The sequence below is a fragment of the Rhododendron vialii genome, chromosome 8a (assembly GCF_030253575.1).
Source record: "Rhododendron vialii isolate Sample 1 chromosome 8a, ASM3025357v1".
Lineage (NCBI taxonomy): Eukaryota > Viridiplantae > Streptophyta > Magnoliopsida > Ericales > Ericaceae > Rhododendron > Rhododendron vialii.
The window spans coordinates 32,567,733-32,587,978 of NC_080564.1; the positions used below are offsets into that span (position 1 = coordinate 32,567,733).

The 20,246-nt window shown below is 42.1% G+C and overlaps 3 protein-coding genes across 3 annotated transcripts; all 3 read left to right on the forward strand.

The window, feature by feature from the left end:
- The first annotated feature begins 1,730 nt into the window (after positions 1 to 1,730).
- LOC131298783 (pentatricopeptide repeat-containing protein At1g52640, mitochondrial-like) lies at positions 1,731 to 14,538 on the forward strand. Its single transcript, XM_058324253.1, is given in 11 exon segments — positions 1,731 to 1,775; positions 2,247 to 2,442; positions 3,263 to 3,313; positions 3,357 to 4,047; positions 4,049 to 4,069; positions 4,071 to 4,140; positions 9,345 to 10,863; positions 11,975 to 12,134; positions 12,647 to 12,776; positions 12,888 to 13,236; positions 13,866 to 14,538. Coding segments are annotated over 7 exon segments (1,914 nt in total). The 3' UTR covers positions 10,185 to 10,863; positions 11,975 to 12,134; positions 12,647 to 12,776; positions 12,888 to 13,236; positions 13,866 to 14,538.
- LOC131298784 (plastidic ATP/ADP-transporter-like) lies at positions 11,990 to 16,879 on the forward strand. The gene is made up of 10 exons (XM_058324254.1): positions 11,990 to 12,134; positions 12,494 to 12,512; positions 12,647 to 12,776; positions 12,888 to 12,964; positions 13,152 to 13,236; positions 13,443 to 13,457; positions 13,866 to 14,184; positions 14,337 to 14,357; positions 15,809 to 15,903; positions 16,766 to 16,879. Exons 1-10 carry the CDS (start codon positions 11,990 to 11,992, stop codon positions 16,877 to 16,879), a joined length of 1,020 nt encoding a protein of 339 aa, XP_058180237.1.
- On the forward strand, positions 16,784 to 20,034 carry LOC131335459 (root phototropism protein 3). Its single transcript, XM_058370820.1, has 2 exons — positions 16,784 to 17,667; positions 19,152 to 20,034. The coding sequence occupies exons 1-2, from the start codon at positions 16,924 to 16,926 to the stop codon at positions 19,674 to 19,676; spliced, it is 1,269 nt and encodes a 422-aa protein (XP_058226803.1). The 5' UTR covers positions 16,784 to 16,923; the 3' UTR covers positions 19,677 to 20,034.
- The last annotated feature ends 212 nt before the right edge of the window (positions 20,035 to 20,246 follow it).

The following is a 20,246-nucleotide window of genomic DNA, read 5'->3' on the forward strand; positions in this document are numbered from 1 at the left end:
CATCCACACGGCCACACCCATCTTCTCTTTCTCTCTCTCTACCACAACGGGCGTTTGCTAATTGTGTGCCTCATAAGTTCAGAAACAGAACCGCATCTGCAGTCAATAATGTGAGGAACAATCTAATTCAATTTCTATTGGCGCACATTCTAATAGCTTTTCCCGGGTTTTGATTTTATACAGCTTACGGCATTAGAAATCGATGCAAGGTATATGCCTCCCACGTATTTGACATTTGGCTTCTGAAGGAAGTCTTTTTTTGGCTTATGGTTTTTTTTAAACTTGAACTCCATTTCTGAATTCATAGCTTTCGCGGTTGGTCGTGCATGTAAGGCTTCTACTAGAAACTCGTATTCGAAATGTGAGGTTAGACCAATCTTTATGTCGTAGAATTCTACCAGACTCATTGTAGACCTCGCTCTTTATTGCTTCAGATCATTCATTGGTTGCTTGTAATGGTTTCGCGTATTGCAATGCTTGAGATATACATTTCACTACAGATAGGAAGAAGATGAATGGGGATCTTAAAGGTGAAGGGCCAGAAATACGAGGATGGAGATGAGGGAGTTGATGGTTGGGCCATCTCCTTGAAAGCAATGATGAACGTTGTAGTGCTGATGGGGCTTACGATCTGTGGTCTTTATTGGTGGGTGAAAGAAGGTAATCTTCTTCAAGGATGCTGTCTCTTTATTTACTGCATTTCAGCAATCTTGATCTTTTAGCCGCACAATCTATTTTCTGGTTGCAAAACCCTGGTCACAGAGCATTCTTTCAACCTTGGGTAGTTTTTTGTTCATTGGAACGATTTTTTCCTTAGGAATGGAATGGTCATTCCAAGGCCTCCCAGTGGAATGGCCATGCACCAAAGTTGGTGAATAATGATTGAATGTAATGTACAATGAGCCCGAATTCTCAAGGGAAAAGGACCATTCCTGTCCACTTCATTCCAGTGAAACCGCTATCGGGTTCTGGACAGAATGAAAAGATATGAGCTTGTGCCAAATGTGTACACTTACAATGCTATAATCAAAAGACTCTGTAAGAATGATAGGGTGGAAGAGGCTTACCTGCTACTAGATGAGATGATAGAGAGAGAGGTGAGAGACCAGATGTATGGAGTTACAATACCATCCTAGCTTGCCACTGCGATCATAATGAAGTCAACAAGGCTCTTAGGTTGATTTCAAGAATGGACCAAGATTCATGTTTGCCCGACCGGCATACATATAATATGGTGATCAAAATGCTAATTAGGATAGGGAGGTTTGATAGAGTCACAAAGGTTTGGGAGAGCATGGAGGAGAGGGGATTTTATCCTTCAGCCTCCACATATGCTGTGATGGTCCACGGTCTTTGCAAGAAGAAAGGAAAACTAGAGGATGCATGTAGATACTTTGAAATAATGGTTGATGAAGGAATACCACCATATTCTTCTACCTGTGAAATGTTGAGGAACCGACTGATAAGGTTAGGGTTTTTCAAAGCAGACACGCATACTTGCGGATAAGATGGAAAGAAGTACCTCTTGTTCCATACAAGAGCTGTCTGATATTATGAGAGGTGAGAGGGGCGGTGCAAGAATAAGAAGAGAAGGAGAAAGCTCGGACGACAGTGATGAGTGATGGCAAAGAGTTTATTATGAGATGGTGGTTGTCTCATCCTCTGTGCTCCGAGTTTGTTTGTTACAGATGAAGGGGGTGGGGTGGGGTAGGGGAAGGATCATCTGAACAATGGCAAGGAAGGGGAGGTACTGTGGTCGAGAGAAAAAAGGGGAGGTACTGTTTCGAATCTTGGGCGTGGGTAAGTGTGGGTTTGGTTGGGTTTTGGGTTTAGATTTCGGTGAAATCACGTTTTAGGGTTGGGTTTGAGCTAGAATGTCTAGCTTACCCTTCTTTTGGTGCCAAAACCACATTTGGGGTTAGGTGTTTTGTTTTTCCATCCATGAATTTGACGGAAGCGAGCAATTGGATGGAGTGGCTAACAGTTTAGTAGTTGGAGGGGGAAGTAGGTTCAATTGATAGTTGGAGGGGGAAGTAACTAAAAATTGAATAGTTGGAGGAGCAAGTAGATATTTAACCCTTTTGAGGGAGAAAAGTTAGGAGGGGTAGTTTGGGAATGAGGTTTGTCGACTCTTTTATAGAAAAGTATAGATGTTCAGCCAAAACGACGTCCTTTTGATCGAAGGTCCCCACAGTCCCCTAGTGAAATGACAATAATACTGTCCTTGCCCCATTTTTCTCTCATAGGGCTTCAGTGCACGGCCACAGCAGAAGCAAATCTCATATCCGCAGCCCTCCCTCATCTCCCTTCCAGAAGTCCCCGTCCGTCTCCCCCTCGCCGCCCTCTCTCTCCCCCTCTCCAGAAGTCGGAACGGGTCGTCAATCGTAGCAGCCGCTATTGTAGCTCGCCGGTCCTGTTGTACGACTGTAGAACTCGCTCCCAGTGAGTTCCCCTCTCTCTCTCTCTCTCTCTCTTTCCCCTTGTCTTCACAAGCATCAGATCTGTGTTTTTTACTTCGTTGTCGCTGTCGTTTGGCTTCGGCGATGGTAAGAAAGGTTACCCCTCCCTCTCTTGCCTTCTTCGTCTGGTGTAACGATTTTTGGATTTTCCGGCAGCGACGGCGAGCGATGTGGCCGGATTCGAAAGGTTTTCAAATTACTCCAACTGGGTTTTGATGCTGGATTTTCAAATATTGTGTATGTTTGATTCAAAAGTTTTCAGATTACTCCATCGGGGTTTTGATTTTCCGGCTGATTTTTAGTGTATCCAAATCGAAGTTAAAATCGATAGAGTTTGGCGGTGGTTTTGATTTTGTGAATTTTGGATGTCGGTGGCCGGTGGTTTTGATTTCGATTTTCCAGCTGATTTCGACGTGGATGTCGGTGGTTTTACTGTTTTGTTTTTTGTTTTGTTTTTATTTCTAATCAAAAGTAGCTTTGGGATTTAAAAAGGCATTTGCCTAGGCTGTTGGGTACTGAAATTAGTGGCTAGACAAAAAAATTTCCCTTTCTGTAGCCAATTTGCTTAGGATGTATTGTACGAGCTTCGGCCAAACCTGAAGAAGATTGAAAAGAGAGAGAGAGAGTCGTCTGCTCTGTGTGTCAACGAAGAGGGAAAGAAGAGGGAGGCCATAGTCTGGGGAAGTTGAGTTGGGATAAGGGGCAATATGGTCATTTCAACATGACTCTTTTTTAAAAAAGAACTACTTTTACGGAAAAGTGGAACGCATGTTCTTTTTCTGCACTGTTCATCACCGAAATAGGAAGTTTGGGAAAAGGAAGCAAATCTGGAACGCCATCTGAACTCTGTAATGGTAAGCCTCCTGAATCATCAATGGTGATCGCATCACTCTCCCTTCCTCCTCAACCACTCACCATCTCCTCCAATACCTCCGCTTCCATCTCTCTCATCCCCACAATCCCAAACCCCATTTTCTCTCTCATCTCTACCCAACCCACCACCACAATCCCAACCCCTCTCTTCTCAACCACTAAACCCCAACCCTAACCCAGACCCACCTCCACAACTCGTCAACGACCTCTCCCGAACGCTAAGCGACTACCGAAACCCCCACCACGACCTCGAATCCGCCCTCACCCCATTCTCCCCCAACATCTCCACCAATTTGGTCGAACAAGTCCTCAAACGTTGTAAAAACCTCGGATTCTCAGCCCATAGGTTCTTCCTCTGGGCCCGCCGCCACCCGGGTTTCAAACCCACAAAAGAAACCCATCACATTCTTGTTAGCATCTTAGGAAGTAGCAAACAGTTCCCGTTGATATGGGATTTCCTTGCAGAGTGGAAAGACACTCAGTGTTGCGAAATCGGGCCGGAAATTTTCTGGGTTGTTTTCAGAGCGTACAGTAGAGCTAATTTGCCTGCTGATGCGATTCGGGCTTTTGGTAAAATGGTGGATTTTGGTGTTGGGTTTGGCAATGATGATGTTGATAAGTTGTTGTATGAGCTTTGTAAAAGGAAGCATGTTAGGCATGCCCAGGGTTTGTTTGATAGAGTTAAGTCTGAGGTTGAGCCTAGTGCGAAAAGTTACTATTTTGATGCGAGGGTGGGGTGATACCTGATTCACGTAAAGTGTTTGATGAAATGCTTGAGAGGGGGTTGTTATTAGAGATGAGGAAAAGTGTATAGAGTGTTAATGAACCTTTACACATATACCTTTATTTATATTACTCTGGAGAGTTACACATACATAAGATAGACGATGTGGGACAAACCCACTTTCTCTAATAAACACTTCTAACACTCCCCCTCAAGCTGGAGAATAGATATCACAAATTCCCAGCTTGTTACATAAAAATTCTAAACGAGGTTTAAACAGTGATTTAGTAAAAACATCTGCTATCTGAGCACCTGTGGACACAAAAGGCATAGCCAACACACCAGCATCAACCTTCTCTCGAACGATATGACAATCTACCTCAATATGTTTGGTTCTCTCATGAAACACAGGGTTCGAAGCGATATGTATTGCCGCCTGATTGTCACAATACATAGGAATGGGTAACTGCACCCGAAATTCCAGCTCCTCAAGAAATGATCTCAACCAAATAACTTCACATGTAGTATGAGCCATGGCACGATACTCTGCTTCTGCACTAGACCTTGCAACAACAGTCTGTTTCTTACTTTTCCAAGTAACTAAGTTGCCACCAACAAATGTACAGTAACCAGTTGTTGAACGTCTATCAGAAGGTGACCCTGCCCAATCTGCATCAGTAAATGCCTCAACACGCAAATGACCATTGGAACGGTAAAATAAACCACGTCCAGGATGAGCCTTAAGATACTTCACAATACGAATACAAGCTTCCCAATGTGGAAGACGAGGAGCAGACATAAACTGACTCACCATACTAACAGCAAATGAGATATCAGGACGTGTATTGGTAAGATAATTCAACTTACCAACCAAGCGACGATATTGGTCTGGATGAGAAAATTCCTCCCCCTAATCAACGCAAAGTTTGACATTAGGATCCATTGAAGTCTCCACAGGTTTGGCTCCGAGCAAACCTGTCTCCTCTAGAATATCCAACACATATTTCCTCTGGGACAAACTAATCCCATCCTTTGACCTTGCTACCTCAATACCCAAGAAATATCGTAGCTTACCCAAGTCTTTAGTGTGAAACTGACTATGTAAGAACTGTTTCAACTCACCAATCCCTTTCTGATCATCTCCAGTAATAATAATGTCATCTACATAGACAATGAGCAATACTTTCCCTCGAGCCGACATAAGAGAAAACACAGAATGATCTGATTGACTTCGATGCATGCCAAATCTCAAAATAGCCTCACTAAACTTGCCAAACCACGCTCGAGGAGATTGCTTAAGTCCATAAAGTGCCTTGCGAAGACGACATACCTTATGATGCTCCCCCTGAGCAACAAACCCAGGTGGTTGCTCCATATAGACTTCCTCCTGGAGATCGCCATGGAGAAAGGCATTTTTGACATCAAGCTGATACAACGGCCAGCCAAGAGTGGCGGCAAGAGAAATAAGAATTCGCACAGAGCCAAGCTTGGCAACAGGAGAGAACGTTTCGGAATAATCAAGACCATAAGTTTGGGTGTAGCCTTTAGCAACCAGGCGAGCTTTGTGACGCTCAATAGTGCCATCAGGTAGATACTTGACAGTATAGACCCAACGACAGCCAACAGTAGATTTCCTAGCAGGAAGAGTAACCAACTCCCATGCGCCATTAGTATGAAGAGCAGACATTTCATCCACCATAGCTATCCGCCACTCAGACCGAGATAATGCCTCCTGAACAGTTTTAGGAACAAAAACGGAGGAAACAGTAGTAGTGAAAGCACGAAGGGATGGAGAGAGATGAGTATAAGAGAGAAATCGAGAAATAGGATGAGAAGTGCTAGAGAGATTAGAAAAACCATATTTTGCCGGGGGACGACGATTCTCACGAGTCGGATATCGAGGAGCAGGTGGATCCGGCGACGGGGAAGAAGACGGAGACGTGGGCACTGAGAGTTCGCCAGACTGTAATGGTTCTGTAGGCGGAGGTGGTGGCGGTGCTGATGCTGGGAAACGACGAACATATACCTGCAAAGGTTGGGGTGAAACAGTGCCAGTAGGAACAGCCATGGGTAACACAGACTCGAGTGTAAAAAGATCATTGATAGCAACAGGGTCCGAATAATATGGCAAGGACTCATTGAACGTGACATCAGCACAGACAAAGTGACGACGTAAAGTAGGAGAGTAACATCGATAGCCTTTCTGGGTGTGTGAGTATCCCAGAAAGATACATCTAAAAGATCGAGGATCAAGTTTACTCCTATCAGGATCAAGAGCATGAACATAACTGGTGCACCCAAAAACTCGAGGGGGTAAAGAGTGGAGAGGCCGACCGGGAAACAAGACCGTATGAGGAACCTTACCACCTAAGATCGTAGAGGGCATACGGTTGATTAGATAACATGCAGTGAGAACAGCGTCACTCCAATACGACTTAGGAACCTGCATTTGAAATAATAAGGCACGCATAACCTCGGACAAGTGCCGAATCTTGCGCTCAGCAACTCCATTTTGTTGTGGAGTCCGAGAGCACGACGATTGGTGAATAATGCCATGATCATCGAAAAAATGAGAAAGAAGATGGTGAAAATATTCACAGGCATTATCAGAACGAAATATCTTAACACAAGTATCAAACTGATTTTTGACTTCCATGTAAAAAGTTTTAAAAATAGATTTCAATTCAGACCGCTCTTTCATTAGATAAAGATATGTAAGACGAGAAAAGTCATCCACAAAAATAACATAATACTGAAAACCAGAAACACTAGGCACATGAATAGGCCCCCAAATGTCTGAATGAACTAACTGAAAAGGACGCGACGCACGACGCTCAACCCTAGGTAAAAAAGAGACTCTACGGTGTTTACTAAACTCACAGACTTCACAAACCAACTTATTAATGGAACGACAGAGGGCACAAGGTGCTTCAAACTCTGAAGAGAGGGATGACCAAGACGACAGTGCTGTTGGTATGGAGACTCTGATGGCTGAAGAGCTACAGGCTGAGAAACAGTCAAGTAATATAAGCCACTTCGCTCAATGCCCCCACCAATCTTCCTCCCCGTCTTGAGATCCTGAAAAACACAGCCATGAGGAAGAAATGTGACGGAACAATTTAAAGATTTTGTAAGACGGCTCACAGACATAAGATTAAACGGGAAATGAGGAACATGTAATACAGATGATAAAGTAAAAGAGGAAGTGACAGGAACTGAACCGAAGCCAGTAACAACAGTGGTAGAGCCATCGGCTAAGGTGACATGAGATGTTTTACCAACCGGTCGGTGATCAAAGAAAGCAGATGTACCAGTCATATGATCTGTGGCTCCTGAGTCAATAACCCAAGGAGAGGAAGAAGATGAGGCAACACAAGCAACGGATGAACCGGTCTGAGCGAGCGTAGCAGTAGAGGATCCTGTCGCAACCTGAAATGACAAAAAACGTTGGTACTTCTCGGCTGAAATAGCCACATCGGCAGAGGATGGAGTAAACTGTTCAGTATCCTGAGAGATAGTAGCCTGATAAGCCTGGGGAAAGCCGTGAAGATTATAACAGAACTCCATCGTATGATTTGTTCCCCAACAATGAGTGCAAAATCTTGAATCACGGCCGCGACCGTGGCCACCCCCCCTGATATGCGACCCCCACGATTATCAAAACAGAGTCACGGCCACCAAAGCCACGACCACGACCAAAACTACGGCCTCCAGAATCACGACCACGACCTCCAAACCCAGAATCACGACCGCCAAAGCCACGACCACTCACCCCATAATCGCGGCCACGACTACTAAATCCAGAATCACGACTGCGACCGCGACCATGGCTGACAGACAAAGCAGAGCTGTCAGAAATAGCGGAAGACAAAGCAGAACGACCAGAAGTCGGTGCAGAAATAGACGATGACTGTCGGAGACGACTGAATACCTCGCTGAGTGGAGGTAAGTCACGATTTCCCAAAATCTGATTACCCACAGGGCCGAAAGTGGATGATGCACCGGATAAAAAACGAGTAACCCTCATACTTTCACGATGGCGCCGTATAACCTGAATATCAGCAGTAAGTGGCTCACATATATCCAATTCATTACAAATGCGCCGAAACTTAGCATAATAATCCTCAAAAGAATCATCACCCTGAGATATATTAAAGAAAGACTGATGAAGATCATATGTGCGACGGAGATTGTCGGCACCTGAATACAACTCCTGTGCCTGTGTCCACACCTCTCTAGCTGTATCACAAAACATCAGCGTACTAGCAACCTGTTCCGTCATACTATTCCATAATTCTGAACGAACACGGGCATCAACAGCTTTCCATGCCCTATATGTAGGTTCAGCAGTAGCAGGAGGCTCATCAGTCAAAAAAGAGTCCTCAGACTGACCCATATAATACACCTCAACAGCTTTAGCCCAAAGAACATAATTGCCTCCATTTAATGGTGTGGAGGTAATAGGGCGCCTCTCGCGAGACCAAGAACCACTTGATACGCTACCAACAGGAGTAGAATTAGGGCTAGAAACAGTACCAGAATCAGAATCCTTCTTCTCCGACATTCTACCGAACAATGGAGGGGTAACAACCAATAACTAGCAAATAACCAGTACGCAACCAAAGCAAAATACCGATAACTACTGATCAACAAAATCAACTAATAGACTAACATCGAACCAGTCACCAGGCTGGATAGATACCCAATATCAACAACCCCAACATAATATATTCTTCACAACCACTAGTCCACCACATGACGGAGATACTTGACAAGAACAGTATAGAAAATAGTTACCAGAATGAGAGAAACATCAACGGAAATTGCAAAGACGAGAAAACAGGGCCTGGTGATGAAGATGGTCGCCGAAACAGGGATGAACAGTAACTGTAAAGGCGATGAACAGTAACTCGTGAACAGTAACGTCGGTGAACAGTACGCGGTAATCGTGAACAGTACGCGATGAACAGTATCGTGAACGTGAACAGTAATCGTGAACAGTCGCGATGAACAGTAATCGTGAACTAGGATTAGGATTAGGGTTAAGGCAGAGGCTAGGGTATGGTTTAGGACTAAGGTTAAGATGGTGGTGTATTAGGATTGTGGTGGTTTAGGATTAGGGTTAAGGTTAGGCTTTGATACCATGTTATTAGAGATGAGGAAAAGTGTATAGAGTGTTAATGAACCCTTACACATATACCTTTATTTATATTACTCTGGAGAGTTACACATACATAAGATAGACGATGTGGGACAAACCCACTTTCTCTAATAAACACTTCTAACAGGGGTGTTGTGTGGATTTGCTTGCTTATAATAGCATGTTACAGTCTTTGTGCAAAGGAGGAAGTGTGGAGGAAGCTTATAAGCTGTTCCGCGAGATGGGGTCTAAAGAACTTGAACCAGATGTGTTTACCTACTCGATTTTCATTCATGCTGCTTGTGATGCAAATGACATTCATTCGGCCTTTCGGGTTCTGGACAGAATGAAAAGATATGAGCTTGTGCCAAATGTGTACACTTACAATGCTATTATCAAAAGACTCTGTAAGAATGATAGGGTGGAAGAGGCTTACCTGCTACTAGATGAGATGATAGAGAGAGGTGAGAGACCAGATGTATGGAGTTACAATACCATCCTAGCTTGCCACTGCGATCATAATGAAGTCAACAAGGCTCTTAGGTTGATTTCAAGAATGGACCAAGATTCATGTTTGCCCGACCGGCATACATATAATATGGTGATCAAAATGCTAATTAGGATAGAGAGGTTTGACAGAGTCACAAAGGTTTGGGAGAGCATGGAAGAGACGGGATTTTATCCTTCAGCCTCCACATACGCTGTGATGGTCCACGGTTTTTGTAAGAAGAAAGGAAAACTAGAGGATGCATGTAGATACTTTGAAATAATGGTTGATGAAGGAATACCACCATATTCTTCTACCTGTGAAATGTTGAGGAACCGACTGATAGGGTTAGGGTTTTCAGAGCAGACACACATACTTGCGGATAAGATGGAAAGAAGTACCTCTTGTAACATACAAGAGCTGTCTGATATTATGAGAGGTGAAAGGGGCGGTGCAAGACTAAGAAGAGAAGGAGAAAGCTCGGACGACAGTGGTGAGTAATGGCAAAGAGTTTATTATGAGATGGTGGCTGTCTCATCCTCTGTGCTCCGAGTTTGTTTGTTACAGATGACTTCAGACCTAATGGTGGCTCATATTGGCTATTACAATCATGTTCCAGTCTGTCATTCAATATGTTGAAGGTTAATGTGCTGGCATGCTATATTTCTGAGAATGAGACTGTTTACTCATAAGATTAAAATGGGACAGCGGAAATATATTTCTATTGTCTCACTGAATAAACAGCAGTTGCGGTCGATATGTTGCTCGGTTCACCCAGTGTAGAAGCCTGGTAGGAGCTTAAGTTTGTGGTGTGGTTTTCAGCGAAGTAGGAAAGCATACGGCATTGTTTTGAGACTTGAGTCCCAATCCTCCATTTTAGTAACTTTGACGTTGAATCCTTAGTAAGTTTTGGTTACAATGCCTAGAGAAGGTACAACCAGTTGGTGGTAATGTAGCGTATGTATCTCAACCTGGTTGACGAAGAGATCTGATGCTTTTGTTTTGGTGGCATATCTCATACTCCTAACTTGTAGTACCTGGAATTTCTGGCATGCGGTACTTGAAGTTTGGAAGAAACAAGGTGAACAAGCTCTTGCAATTGGAAATTACTCTTTACTGCCCTGTTGACATGCTTGCTCATGCCTCCAGTGAGGTGTGGGACCCACCAATGAATATATGGGTATGTATTTCTTGTACCCGATACACATGTAGAAGTATCCATGTCAAGTACCGGTACCCAATAAGTACCTGGTACGCGTACGCCAGGCTTTTTGAAGTACCCACTTCATAGTTTTCAGTAGAGCTTGTGTTGCATTTAGGAATCCGTGTAAACTATCTTAAATTGGTTGAGTAGAAATTATTGTTTTGGGCATTTAGTAGCAGCAATTCATTCAAGTTTGAACTTGCGCTACTACATTTTTGTGTCTTGAAGCTATTTTTCATATTTTGTACTCTACTGACACTTGGAAGTTTGAAACAAGATAATGAAAAAGCTCCTGCAGTTGGTAATTCCTCTATACTCTATAGTGTTGTTGAGAATTGATAAGGTTATTGTGCCAATATCTTGCTTGGAAGTGGTCTCTAAAAAAGGCTAGGACAACCTCCCATTTATAATGGCCCGTGACTGCAAAAACTATTCATTGCCCCAGGGCCAAGGACACGTGGTGCCCCAACCCTTCTCTCCACCACACATTTGTGTTGCCCCACAAAGTGTGGAGCCCACACAAATGTTTGATGAAAAGAGAGGTTGGGCACCATGTGTCCTTGCTCCAGGGGTACTGAATAATCTCTCCCGTGACTAATAAGAGCTATGCACAAACAGTTTAATCAACCAAGCTATTCAGAAACTTTGGAATTTAGATTGTCTGAATTTGGACATGGGTCCTTTGTAATCCATTAAAATAGAATCGTGGAAAAGATGGGCTTATCAATTAATTTCCTGTGTTTAGAGTAAATAACTTTTGGTTTCACTTGGATTTTGTTCTCATTGCAATGAAAGTAACTTGGATCAGATACATAAAGCACAAGAATAAGTAAAATGAGGTGTCTCAATATTTTGCATGGTAAGGCTTCTACTAGAACATCGTATTCAAAATGTGAGGTTAGGCCAATCTTTATGTCGTAGAAATCTACCAGACTCATTGTAGACCAAGCTCTTTATTGCTTCAGATCATTTATTGGTTGCTTGTAATGGTTTCGCGTATTGCAATGCTTAAGAGATACAGATCATTTATTGGTTGCTTGTAATGGTTTCGCGTATTACAATGCTTGAGAGATACATTTCACTACAGATAGGAAGAAGATGAATGGGGATCTTAAAGGTGAAGGGCCAGAAATACGAGGATGGAGATGAGGGAGTTGATGGTTGGGCCATCTCCTTGAAAGCAATGATGAACGTTGTAGTGCTGATGGGGCTTACGATCTGTGGTCTTTATTGGTGGGTGAAAGAAGGTAATCTTCTTCAAGGATGCTGTCTCTTTATTTACTGCATTTCAGCAATCTTGATCTTTTAGCCGCACAATCTATTTTCTGGTTGCAAAACCCTGGTCATAGAGCATTCTTTCAACCTTGGGTAGTTTTTTGTTCATTGGAACGATTTTTTCCTTAGGAATGGAATGGTCATTCCAAGGCCTCCCAGTGGAATGGCCATGCACCAAAGTTGGTGAATAATGATTGAATGTAATGTACAATGAGCCCGAATTCTCAAGGTTAAAGGACCATTCCTGTCCACTTCATTCCAGTGAAACCGCTTTCTTTTTCTTTTATGTTATTTTTTCCCGGGTTGAAATGGCATTCTATCTTTCATGCAGGTACTGGGAAGCTTAAGTTGTTTTCTCAATTGCATAGAGCTTTGCTACTCTCAGAATGAAAAGGACAAGCACATCAAATGAAGTTTTTTCTTATTGTTGTTATGCAATTTACTAGCGTTTCAAGTAATAGTTTGCATACTACTCCTTTGGCAGGAGAAACCGAAGATGGGGACAATGGAAAGCACAAAGTTCTTACATCAGAGATCTTGCCACTTTGGTGGTTGCTTATGGTATTAGTATCAACCTGGTTGAGGTAACATGGAAATCAAAGCTCAAGGCTCAGGTAACCTAACTTAGTAGTACTCTGAAGTTCCTTGCATCCCAATTTGTTAATGAAATTATCTATTCTCTCTCTTTATCCATCTCTCTGACTATGCCGCTCTACATTGTGCAGTTTCCAAGCCCAAACGAGTACTCTTCATTCATGGGTGACTTCTCAACTGCGACTGGGATAGTGACTTTCATAGTGATGTTGCTAAGCTAATGGATATTTGACAAGGATGGTTGGGGAGCCACAGCCAAGATCACACCGACTGTCTTGTTTCTTACGAGAGTTGGCTTCTTTTCTCTAATTCTGTTTGGTGATCCACTTGCACCGGCTATTGTGAAGTTTAGGATGACTCCTCTTCTAGCAGCTGTATATGTGGGCGCTATGCAGAATATTTTTTAGCAAGAGTGCAAAGTACAGCTTGTTTGATACCTGCAAAGAAATGGCCTATATTCCTTTAGATGAGGAAACAAAGGTTTGATGCTTGACTCAGTAGTCACTAGTCACTACCAATGCTTTGAAAATTATAGTTGGCACTGTGTCGTTGAGATAGATTTGAATTTTGATTAGTCAAGTTACAAATATGGGATGGACACTATGTTAATTACTTAACTAGCTCGAGGCACAAAAAGTTTTCATTTGAAATTGTTTTTGTTCCTGTTCTTGTTTCTCATTGTTTAGGAAAAATACAATGAGGTGAGAAAACACATATCTTTTGGATAGTAATTTTGTTTCATGCGAAAATAAGTTGAACAACAAATTTCTTGTTGACCACATTAGGACTTGCCTTGTGTGGCTTTCTCCAACATTTCTTGAAAGGAAGTTTAACAGATTCAAAAACATCTTTTTGTTGTTTTCTGGATAATGGTTTGTGTAAGAAAATTATCTCAAGGATCGTTTTGGAAAGTAGTTTGCCAACCTAGTTTTCTGTATTTTCAGAGAGTAAAAAAGAACAAAACGAAAATCGATACCAAATAGGAATAATTCTGAGGTCTCACTGGATAATGCAATGTAGACTTCATTTGAATTTTAGTTTAGAGATTTGTTCAGTTTTCATGTTCAAGTTTCAACTAAGTCATAGTCCACATTTTCCATTTCCATTAGGTTAAAGGCAAAGCTGCCATCGATGTTGTTTGCAACCCCCTTGGGAAATCAGGAGGTGCTCTGATCCAACAGTTCATGATCCTAACTTTCGGGTCACTTGCAAACTCAACCCCTTACCTTGGTGGGATACTACTAGTGATTCTTCTTGCCTGGCTAGCGGTAGCCAAGTCGTTGGATACCCAGTTCACTACTTTGCGTGAGGAGGAAGAACTCGAGAAGGAGATGGAAAGAGCAGCCCTCAAGATCCCAGTTTTGGCTGAAAATGAAGGCGGGAATGGTTCTCTTTTGATTGGGGGGCCAGCATTGAATCCAACAGGAGGTGACTTGCCAAGTAGTTCGTCTTCTGGAACCTCAACTCCTCGAAATTTATGAAAAGTTGGTAGTCATGGTTTGCAAAACAAGAGTAACGAGCTAAACGATAACGAGTTAGTATTTCTATCTGCATTGTTGGTTGTAGGATTTGATTTGCAGGCATATTAGCTGTTGTTGACGGTAGGATTTTGTTACTTTTTGATTTATAGAGAGAATCAGTATTTTTTGGTTTCTGGATTTTCCTCCAATGTTAGGCAATGATCATCCAAAACAATGCAGCCATGTTACTCATAATGTTTTGGTTTAGGATTATTAGATGCCATGAACTTATTATTCCATTGAATCCATTCTATTTGAGTTGCTGTGGAATAGATTGTATTCTAGTGAGAGTAATATTTCCAACTGTAATTTATTTATACTGGAACACGAAGGTTGAATTGGATTTTGCACCCGGCAACAGACATGCATGAACCATTTCATGATGTGTCCGGATGGTCCAAAGTCTCGATTATTAGCTCTCGATGTTCCGGTTGATATCGTAACTTCTCATAAATTTCCCATTGGTCACTTACCGAATGAACTTTGCTTATTTCTTTGATTAAAGAAATTGCACTTTGCTGCTCTGGTACTCTGGTTCAGTTTGTTCCTTAATTGCCACAATTGGATGGTGCACAGTTACTAAATGTTACTACCCCATTCACCACCTGATTTTCCTGTCAAGCATGGTATCATATTTAAGCCACCAAAGTCTCTCTTACAAACAGAGGATGCCATTTGTTTCACAACCCTTGTCAATCTTGCTTGAGCAACAAGCCTAAACCCAAGGTTCAACATTTTGAATACCATGTGAGCTTTCCTCAATACATTTATCGAATGGACCACACTTTTTTTTTTTTTTCTTTCTTACAATACAGAAAGACTACTGGTGTGGCATCTAAAATATGGTCACCACATATGGTCATCATAACATAGCTCTGTTCTTTATAAACTAATAATTGGAAGTTTGGGTTTTATTGTAACCAAGTTCCTCAAAACCCAACTAGGGCTAGCTAGCTTAGTTTTCCACTATTGTACATCCTCTGTTGAGAGGTCATGGGATCAAATTTTTGTATGATACTATTTCTTTCAATGTATGATACTATTTCTTGAAATATTTTATATCGAGCTTGATTTTATTTTTTCTGAATCTCAAATAATCAATTGATTATGTTATTAATGTATACGTAACTGTTTGAATTCAATTCTTATCGAGACGTAGTAATCAAAATAATGAAGTTGAATTCCGATTTAAATTAGCCGATCAAGAACTGTTTGCTATTCTTAGAATTATGTTGATGTGACTGTAATTAATACTTTTGCATTACTGATACTCTGGATTTTGAATGAAGGAAGCAAGGTAACGACTAATGAGCACAAAAATCAAATCAGGGCTTTATGCCTGTCCTTTCTAATGTCTTCCGACTTTGATTTTTTTTTTTTGATCCGCTAGATATTCATTCATAATTAAAAACGCCATACGACATTTACAGATTTCAATCAAAACCACAAAAGGGTACAACAAGAAGAACACGAAGGACTAATTGTAGCCTGAGAGCATGGACCTCTAAACACAAAATGATTTCCCTTCATAGGTGAGGATGCCACTCCAAAGAGCAAACTCCCGCTGGCACGCAGAGTTCTGGCCGCGGAAGGGCAAGCTTTAATGCCCCTTGAGTTTGATTTGGAGGCATGGTTTCATAACATTAATGTCCCTCGAGTTTCTTGATTTTTTTTGGAGGTAAAGGAGAGCCGGTGGTAAAACTTTTTTTTGAGCAGCATATATTGCCAAAGGGTAATTATGATATTAGGACGTGGGTATTCCGGCTATTAGACAAAAGGGAAATCACAGTTCACGTGGTGTAAGCTACCACGTTCACGTGGTGTAAGCTAGCTACCACCTAGAGTTCAGGATTTGGCTGTCAGAGTATTGCTAGCTGTATGCAGATAGTTCCTATATTTCCTACCATTGCTCCACATGAAAATCTTAACAGAAAGCTAGGCCAGAGAGACAGAGAGAGAGAGAGAGTGAGTGACAAATTCTATTAAATACGAATATTCCATTCCAATGACATATCGTGACTTATTCTCTGGCAAGGGGAACAAAATCAATTACTATACCAAACCAAAAACGAAAGTGACTTGAAACAGAAATCTCTCTCTCTCTCTCTCTCTCTCTCTCTCTCTCTCCCTCCTCCCTCTTATCCTACCAAACTTCAACGGCTAGAAAATTTCCCATATGGAATGAAAACCAAATCCATAGTCTGTATAATTTAGTTACACCAGACAAATTATTTGTGATCTTACTTTCCATTTCCCAAACAACCCACGTAGCATGACCAATTTCTTCTCATGAATCAGTAGTTTTCCGAGAATATTCTTGTCAATTGGGGAAAGATAGCACACTCCTACCTAGTAATTACTACATATTCTTCTCCTTAAATTAACTATCCGGAAAATGCTTTGAATACAGATGTTCAAACAAAAAACTTGGCTCAGATGTATTTGCATCCGTTAGATGTGTATACATCGCATGTGCACGTACCTTGTAGGAAAGTGCATGTATGAATGGTTGCGGGCACATTTTTTGTGGAACTTTGTCCACACATCTGGGTGACTGGGTCCACAATGCTCTTTACACCCCATTTGCCTATAAACACAAGTAGTACAAGTAACATGAAATCAAAACATCCTGAACCGTCCGAGACAAATGAGGAAGCTGGAATCGCCTGAACCCTACATACCACCACAATTCATGGCGGAGTGTTGGTTCGACGATGTATGCATCCTCGATATGGACTATTTCGTCAAGACCCTCTCCGGCGTTACGGCCAAGGGCGTTCGACCAGACTTGGTCGGGTCACTGATCACACACTACGCGTGTAAGTGGCTACCGGAGCTCTCTGGCGATGAATCAGCCGAAAAGAGTGGTCCCACCACCACCACCACCACCAATTCGGAAGAGCCGTCGCCAGAGAGCACTGCAACCGCTTCGTGGATGAAGAAGAGGTTCTTCGTCGAAACACTAGTGGGAATCCTCCCTCCCGAGAAAGACTCCATCCCCTGTGACTTCCTGCTGCGGCTCCTCCGTGCCGCAAACAGGGTGGGGGTGGACCCGGCTTACCAAGCCGAGCTGGAGAAGAGGATTTCATGGCAGCTGGACCAGGCTAGCTTGAAAGAGCTTATGTTACCCTCTTTTAGTCACACGTGTGGGACGTTGTTGGATGTTGAGCTGGTTTTGAGATTGGTTAAGGGGTTTGTGAATTTGGATGAAGCCGTTAGAGGTGGAGCGGCGCTGGTTAAGGTGGCGAAGCTCGTGGACTCTTACCTCGCTGAAGCCGCCGTGGACTCGAACTTGAGCCTGCCGGAGTTTGTGGCGCTGGCTGGAGCTCTGCCCGGCCATGCCCGTTTGATCGATGATGAGTTGTACCGTGCCATTGATACATACCTCAAAGTAAGTTTTTGGTACTCATGGAGTATTAGATATTCATCACTAGCTGCGTGCACACATTACGAATAAGAACCTTAGCCAACAGGGCTGAACCCATTTTATTATGATTACAAGTTTGAGCACACTTCTCTCACGAGTGATTGGTCCCACAAATTTTAGACCCATATCTTGTAGAGTTGAAATTCTCGTTATTTATTTTTTTGGGATAATAGGATGTCTGAGAATTCTTTTCGCTAATTCTTCCTCCTTCGCTGGTCCTTTAACACAAAACGGGCTTGTTTAGTACGTAAATTTGGATTTCATTAAATGAGGATTTTAGACTTCAAAAGTAAATCGAATTTAGGCCATTTTGTGGTTGTAGAAGATGAACTCGAATCTCCTCTTCGTGAGAAGGCTATGTCTGAAATTGTACATGTTCTGTCACTTGTCTAAGCACAAAATTACTTCTCACTAATACGAGTTCCTCACTTGCATTGTCGTTGCGCAGTAGCAATTTGTGTTTCCCTCTAGTTTGTGTTTTTTGACCCTGAGAGCGATAACTCACTATCCAGACTTTGGACTATCTGAAGAATTCAAAAGGGAAACAACTTAAACTGGGTCCTAAGGCAGAGGATTTATCTGTGTTGTCACCAGCACCAGATTCTTTAATTCATACTGATTTTTTTTTGGAAAGTTGGTACTTGAGGGCAAAATGGGATGATTGGCAACAAGTTTCCTATATCCTGACAACTGTAGCCAAACATTCCCAAAATTGGATTAATTTGTGTTGTCCAACTATAAAAGTGAATGTAAATTGGCTTTTGGCACTGTACCATTATCCATCCATTCTAGCAGAATGGAGCTTTATCTGTTGTATTTTGGATCATCCTCCCACTGCTCTGCATTTTTGGATTTTCAAATGAAAGAAATTTATCTTCTCACATAATTTTAAAGGTATCTACATACATAGAATAAGGTGACATTGTCTCTATTGAAATCATGAGAAAAATTCGGAATACTTTTATATAGTAGCTCGGACCCAATGGTCTTGGATTTCTCGCGATCATACCTCCAATTGTACGTAACCCACATTGTCATTGCTCTCGGACAACTGAACAATTGTTGGAGAAAACGGTGGGTGTTTCTTTTTAATTCAAAGGGCAACGAAAGTCCAGTATATATCGAGTTCCCTTGTTCTTTTCAACCAGAATTTGCTGCCAAGGAGGAATTTAGTATTGGGTCTTCCTTAAAACACAGTGAAGGCTGATGCTCTTTTAGATCAGTTTTGTGTTTGTTCTTGCATTGGGTGAACTTTCGGCTACCAGCTTAGTTGCCATAGCTTTATACTTCATTCTCTGATCGGAGTCGTTCGATCTGTGTGGGTTCCACATGCGTTGTATGAGATCACATTGTACTTGACGGTTCTGAATCTATACTACTCCATAGCACTACTCCTAATCTTGATATGGACTCATTTTTTACACGCAAATATAATCTCTCCTTGGCAGGCACATCCAGGGGTGTCAAAGAAAGAAAGAAAGTCCCTATGCAGACTAATGGACAGCCGAAAGCTCTCCCCAGAAGCCTCCCTCCACGCGGCTCAAAACGAACGCTTACCGGTTCGAGCCGTGATCCAAGTGCTCTTCTCCGAGCAAACCAAGCTCACCCGTCAATTCGATTGGAGCGGTTCCTTCAGCGCTTCGAGGAGCCCCAACTTTGGGCTTCTCGATCCGGCTGCTCGGTGCCTATCCAAGCGTGAAATGACGGCCCAGCAGATGGAGATAAAGCGGCTGAGGGACGACGTGCTTAGGCTGCAGAGCCTGTGTATTTCCATGCAGGGGCAGATTGAGAGGATGTCGGAGAAGAAGAATAAGGGGTTCTTTAGGTGGAAGAAGTTGGGAATTGGGTTTAGAAGCGGCGGCGGTGTGGTTGATGAGGGGGAAGGGGAGTATGGGCGGCAGACACCGGTGGCCGGTGTGAAGAGTAAGTTGGTGCAGGGGAGGACTCCTAAATGGAGTAAGTCTGTTTCTTGAAAAGTCAAATTAATGGTTGGTTTTCATGGGCTATGTTGTTAATTTTGTAAGGGAATCGATTTTTATACTCTCTTTTTTGATATCCACACTCATTTTTTTTTGTCTTTTAGCAAAAAAAAAAACCGTACCATTTCAACACTAAAATTCAAAAAAGAGAGTGTGGTTATAAAAAAAGAAAGTGTAAAAACCAATTCCGGTCCATGTACCCTATTCATGACTTACAATTGTTGTTAGTTCTCAGGTTGGAATAAGATGTATATTTGTTTTTCTTTACTACTAGATTCATTTGTAATATATATATGCACTTCAGCTGATATGAAACTTATGGAGTTGTTAATTAAACGAAACTTTTTTGTTATTTTTTGCCAAGATTATGACAAATAATGGAGATTGGTACAACATGATATTGTCTGTGTCGTGTCGCTGCTAGACTTTTGAATACGCATGACAATATGTAGGTCTCGGGCTCACATTTATACAAAATCTTGCATTTTTCTATTTGTAAATGCTATAAAATGTGGATTTGTAACCTTCTTTCAATCTGTCTGTCTTGACCTAAAATCCCCGAAA

Bases quoted from the DNA above. Each gene is read 5' to 3' on its own strand.
- LOC131298784 (XM_058324254.1), top strand. From the start codon at position 11,990: ATGGGGATCTTAAAGGTGAAGGGCCAGAAATACGAGGATGGAGATGAG. The intron at 12,965-13,151 runs GTTGCTAAGCTA...GGCGCTATGCAG, and splicing joins ATAGTGACTTTCATAGTGAT to AATATTTTTTAGCAAGAGTG. The intron at 14,185-14,336 runs GTGACTTGCCAA...TTTGATTTGCAG, and splicing joins AGCATTGAATCCAACAGGAG to GCATATTAGCTGTTGTTGAC.
- LOC131335459 (XM_058370820.1), top strand. From the start codon at position 16,924: ATGAGGAAGCTGGAATCGCCTGAACCCTACATACCACCACAATTCATG. The intron at 17,668-19,151 runs GTAAGTTTTTGG...TCTCCTTGGCAG, and splicing joins CCATTGATACATACCTCAAA to GCACATCCAGGGGTGTCAAA.